Source organism: Branchiostoma belcheri, unplaced genomic scaffold (genome assembly GCF_001625305.1).
Source record: "Branchiostoma belcheri isolate BF01 breed outbred unplaced genomic scaffold, Haploidv18h27 scaffold63, whole genome shotgun sequence".
Taxonomy (NCBI): domain Eukaryota; kingdom Metazoa; phylum Chordata; class Leptocardii; order Amphioxiformes; family Branchiostomatidae; genus Branchiostoma; species Branchiostoma belcheri.
The window spans coordinates 686,747-692,574 of record NW_017804276.1 but is presented as its reverse complement, the minus strand read 5'-3'; the positions used below and the strand labels follow the sequence as shown (position 1 = coordinate 692,574).

Below are 5,828 nucleotides of genomic sequence, written 5' to 3'. Positions count from 1 at the left end.
AGGTCCACTGTTTGGTCCACTTTTTATGTAAAGGTCCACTTTTGGGTCCACTTGTTATGTAAAGGTCCAAGATTTTTCTTGAAAAGATGGACTGGAATCATAGAAAAACTGCTCCCTTTGTCATTGAATAAAAATTTATCTCTGATTTCCTCTCAAAAATGAACGAAATGCCATTTTAGAAGGTTCATTTTTCCAAATTTTAAGGGGGAACATGCCCCCGGACCCCCCTAGGAACCTCGCGCCTACGGCGCTCGAGGTCCCCTCAAGCAGTGGGAAGAACCCCCCATTCAAAATCCTGGCTACGGGTATGTGTGTCCTCTGAAGCAATATTCCAAATCAAACACTCCTGTGGGGTCATGTGTCGAAGGGACAGCGTGCTCGACTCGGAACCAAGAGATCCCGGGTTCGATTCCTGACATGCCACCGATTTTGTGCCCTTGGGAAAGGCACTTTACTGAGCGACTTTCATGAGTGTTGTCTTGTCCTGTATTCGTCCTCTGCGTTGGTGGCGGCATAAAATAAGTTGATATAACTTGAGTGTGCCGTCACCATGTCTAGTTATGAAATGTTGGAATAAAAAAAAACACTCCTGCTGTGTTTCGAGCATGTTCACTTAAATGACGTAGCAATTCCCTTTTGCAGTCAAAGTTCTCCAATTCACTTGAATGAGCTAATTCTTTATGTTAAAGTGGAGTTAGGCCACAGCAAGTAAATTTTATGGATGACATCCTCCGCAGACTCCAAATCTAATGTGAGCGGGCGAAAAACAAACAAGGCGGGCCGAAAAAACAAGGTTCCTACATTCTCAAATTTTGACTCAATCATTGTACAAATGGTTTTGATTCAGTGAGAACATGACATATACACAGCCAGCATCGCATATCACTGCATTGAAGTAAGAAACAAAACATTAAATCAGAGTCTTTATTCGTCTCCTCTCTTCATGGTTATCTGCCATCCACGTTCCGGCATGGCAACAGACATATTTGACCATTTTCGGCATGTTGACCACTGTCAGAAGGCAACAAAATTCCTTGCTTTTTTTCCCAAAATCAGACGGAAATTAATGCCCGCGCTGATGTCATCCATAAAAATTACTTGCTGTGGCCTTATATTGGGCTTTACATTTCAGAGAAAAAATTCTGTTAATTGTACTTAAAATGTGCGTATACAAGTGATACCGCGGTGCAGTACATACAGATAAAGATTTGTGTAGCTACATGTATTTGTGACCACAGGTATTTGTGAATTTGTCAAATTATTTGAAAATGTTGTGTAAAAATGCCAGCATAACAAGGGTTAAGATTGTTTGGAGTTCCACGATCTCATACCTTCGCCAAATGATGTTAATCTTTATGACTGACAAAGTAAAGATTATTCCCTCTGATTATGCGAATAGGATCCTCATTTGCATAAATTATATCAGTTGATCATTTTCTCCACCAAAAGAAAGCCTTATCTTAACAAAGAAAGCCATTCCATTATTTCCTCATAAATTATGCAAATGAGATTCTTATTTGAATAAGTTATATTTTATGATGTTCGTTTTCACTTAACTTTCAAATACCCTAAGTATGAAAATTGCCAGCAGGACAAGGGTTAAGATTGTTTTGGCGATAAAATCTTTGAAACCACCTATGCATCCTATTTATTGTTTCATTTTCATCCCTATCTATAGGACGACTGGCGCGAGCATTTGACAAAGCAGTGTTCCAAGAACTTCAACGAGCTTTAAAAGTCGTACCCCTTTCAGTCGTTGCCTTTTTTAACGCTTTCTTACGAAAAAATCTTTCACATAATAATCTCGAACTAGAGAAGTAACATTTGCAAAGCAAATGCATGATATTTATCTTCGGACATGGTCTGCTCTGTTAATTCTTACTCAGACATATTCACATACACGGTACTACGAGTATATGGTGACAGCAGCAGAGAGGCCATGAAATTGCAACATGATGTAACCCAGGACCAGTCACCATGGTGATAGACGTCAACAAATCATGTCATTGGTCAGGTCAGAGGTCACTGTTTGGAGAAGAAGAAACTGAGCAAAAACAATATGTTTTCCGAAAGTCCCCCATCATTACCACTTAGAGTAATCAACTGAAAATGGCACAGATGTCATTTCTAAGACAGTACAAGCCAATGTGATATAAAATACTCCAGAACATCTGAAATGGCCATATTTGGAAATGTGGTTTTAAACGTGGTTTTCTTAGTATATCTAACAGTTCCAAGAGGGGTTCTCCCTTCCCGGATTCACACCAACATCCGATGCCAAAGAATTCGACCAGATGTATGCAAAAATACGACCTGTCCAGACATCCGTATGCGTAGTATTAATGATCTACCGAACATCAAGGGCGGTGAATGTGTCGCCTGCAACATGTCGGATTTCCAGAATTTCGAGTCTCTTGGGTGTAACATTCCAGACGCTGCCGTATCTCTTAAACTGACTGAAGTAACATTCACTAATTTTTCTCATTCTTTGGACGCCGTTGATAAGCTAGGAAACATTCGCTTTTTAGACATACGTGGGGCGAATCTGAAGAGACTGGCAACATCAGGTCTGGTGAGGTTTACAACCTTACAGTGGTTGCGAATTCGCCAGACATCACTGAGAGATTTAGTTCGCGGTGGATTCAATGGTCTTGAAAATGTGGTACTGTTAAATGCGTCATTCAATCAGATTTCATCCATTCACCGTGGGGCTTTCCAGGGACTGGTTCGTAACCAAATTCTAGACCTTTCACACAACGAACTGGTTAAGTTAGAGGAGCATTATTTCGAACATTTAGAATTGATAATGCTGGATCTGTCTTACAACAAAATAGAAATTATCAAAAAGGGTACTTTTCAAAATAGGTTTTTCGGCAAACTTTCCCTGAGAGGTAACAAATTGAAGAGGGTGGAAAGTTATTGGTTCTCCGGCATAAGAAGCAAGTCCACGCAAATACTTCTAGATGAAAATTTGATTACCTTTATAGCACCAGACGCCTTTCGCGGCCTTGAGGGCTTATCCGTTTTGAGCATGAAAGGCAACCCATTGACGGTTTTGTGGGAGTCTTCGATACGGGGGATAGAGGGACCAATAATGCTGTTTTGGGAAGGAACAAAACTTCGTTGTACCTGTGCAAATCGTTGGTTCGCAACCCGTGGCAGGACTTACTTTAATTATCTAATCCCTGATAGTTTACCCTGCCGCTACCCACTGGAGATGGAGGGCGAAGACATCTTCTCTATTCCCACAAATGACTTGCCATGCCCCTCGCCAGTGGTGAAGATTACGCAGGACATTGATGATCATGATTTACAGTTTCGGTGCCAGGCGACTTGGGAGGAAGAGAGCAGTGTCTTCTGGGTCCTACCAGATAACACTACTATTCTTTTGCCGGGTTTAGGCGAGGATGAGAGAAACGCCAACCTGACTTCTCAGCACTTCAACATTTCATTCCAACACGACATAAGTGCTTGTGGATGGACATGGGAGACGCCGTCCCGTGTAACTACAAATTGCTCACACAATCAGACAGCTCCAAACTATGGTGCCAGGACGGTGTCTACATTAGTTGTAGATGGAGAACTAGTCGGAGAGTGGCAAGGGAGAGCTATCCGATGCGGTGTTAAGTCTTTCACAAGCACTATCGAAACTGGAATGCTTGTCCCAGACAATTACAGTGGACCGCATGTGGTACACAGACTGGCCACCTCTGAGAGAAGTAGCACCAGCACGCCCACTCAGTCAACAGTCGTCAACACTAAAGCTCACACACATCCCTTAGTAGTATTTCTTCCTACGAGAGTTCAGACATATCTGAATCTGAACTGGTACGTTTATGTTCCCTTGTGTACAGTACCCTTCCTTGTCCTTTTCGCAGTCTGCATTGCTCTACGGAATAAACAGAATGTCTATAGGGAGGAACACGCGATGGCAGAACTGCAAAGTAACAACCAACCGGGTAATGCCTACGAAAATCAGGCTGACGGAGCTACCGCCGATAGCACTGCTATTGACCCATATTACTCAACGATAAAGGATGAAGACCTTGACGAAACTGTTAGCCCGTACGGGATAGCCAAGGCAGGTGCCCAGTACGGCCGTGGGAAGAAAAGGTCGCGTAGTGTTGGAGAGAACACTGTCGCCGGTCCGACATCCAGGTCAGAACAGTGCAAATGTTACAATCAGAGAGATGGAGGAGATACTAGTACTACCCCCGACAACGGGGATAATGAAGAGAGAGACGCTTCATAGAACTCTTGGTTTGCTAGTGCCTACTAGAATGGGTCAAAGGTTAATTGGAAGTCGGTACCGCCCCCCGTATCCCAAAGAGAAGGTCATATGACGTTTGGGAGAACGTTATAACAGGTCTGAGACCCAGCACTGTATGATGATGAAATGGTTTGGTTTATTGAGGATAAAAACACTGTCAGCCTTACATAGGCTGAATTGTGGTTCTTTAACAACTCATTCATCTTAGGCTCATTGACAACATAATACAAAATTCTTATCACATAGATTAAAACAAGAAGGTACGATCATTCATTATAAAATTCCAGACATATCAATTGGTGAGATTCTATATACATGGAGGCCGCACAAATATTTACATGTCATCATTTAACAGTCGTACGCAGAGGGGAAAAGTGCTGTTCTGATACCTGGCAGTTCTGCATTTGTACTGGGTAAAAGAGTTACTATTTCTGAGAGTTCTGAGGTGAGTATCGCCCCGTCTAGGTGGCAACCATTCATGGTACTTATCAGAGTTAGCAAGTGAAGTTGCGAATCTTAGGCACAGTTCCTGTCGTCTAGCTTATTTGTTGCATTCAGATAATTAGAGAAGACACTTCCCCAGATGACGAACAAAATTATGTAGACACAATGATGCAGGAGCTTTGCGAACAAAACTAGCACATTTTGAACTTTGCATTTCTAAGGATGATATCTTTTGAAAGATAAATAGAGAACAGCGACAGAAGAAGAATGTGACTGTCAACATCAACTGTAGAAATGTTTGTTTGATTACGTATGTATCGTATTGCGTGTATTTGTACATGTTTGCTTTAGCATACTACCTTCGTCGAGCTCGCGAGGAAGGGAAAAGGTGCGAGGTACAACCCCCCCCCCCCCCCCCAAGGCTCAAAGGTCCACTTTTTGGCCCACTTTTTATGTAAAGGTCCACTTTTTGGTCCACATTTTATGTAAAGGTCCAAGATTTTTCTTGAAAAGATGGACTGGAATCGTAGAAAAACTGCTCCCTTTAAAAATTTATCTCTGATTTTTTCTTGGAAATCCTCTCAAAAATGCACGAAATGCCATTTTAGAAGGTTCATTTTTCAAAATTTTCAAAGTTGTGAGTACTAATACGTCAGTTGACATTATTAGCAGCCTACGTTCTTCAATGTTTGGATAGTTTAAACTAGCTTGTATACAAAGGCACACACCTATATACACACGTCACAGTATATTGTATATATTAAGCTGTTACATTTGTCTGTGTTCGTAAGGCTTCTGAATGTAACAATCTACTATCGTTGTTTGTTTCATATTGGTTAGCAATAAACTTATTCATGACTATTTGAACTTGAACTTTATTTGATAAAGACAACATGGCAGGAGAAACGCCTGAATTGTGTTGTAATTTTACAACAGTTAAAAATTCAGCAGATTAACAACAAAATGCAACATGTTATCATTGATTATCATATAGCCAGGTGGCGTTGACCAATCAGAAGCCCCATTCCATATTGATTATGACGCCATAATGTCACAGTTAGCATGATACAAGTATTGCCAGGTGTGTTTTACTCTCACAAGTGTGCTTTGTTGC

General features: G+C 41.4%; 1 protein-coding gene across 1 annotated transcript; it reads left to right on the top strand.

The window, feature by feature from the left end:
* The first annotated feature begins 2,386 nt into the window (after positions 1 to 2,386).
* LOC109483187 lies at positions 2,387 to 4,252 on the top strand. Its single transcript, XM_019786172.1, has 2 exons — positions 2,387 to 2,577; positions 3,163 to 4,252. Exons 1-2 carry the CDS (start codon positions 2,387 to 2,389, stop codon positions 4,250 to 4,252), a joined length of 1,281 nt encoding a protein of 426 aa, XP_019641731.1.
* Positions 4,253 to 5,828: the final 1,576 nt, after the last annotated feature.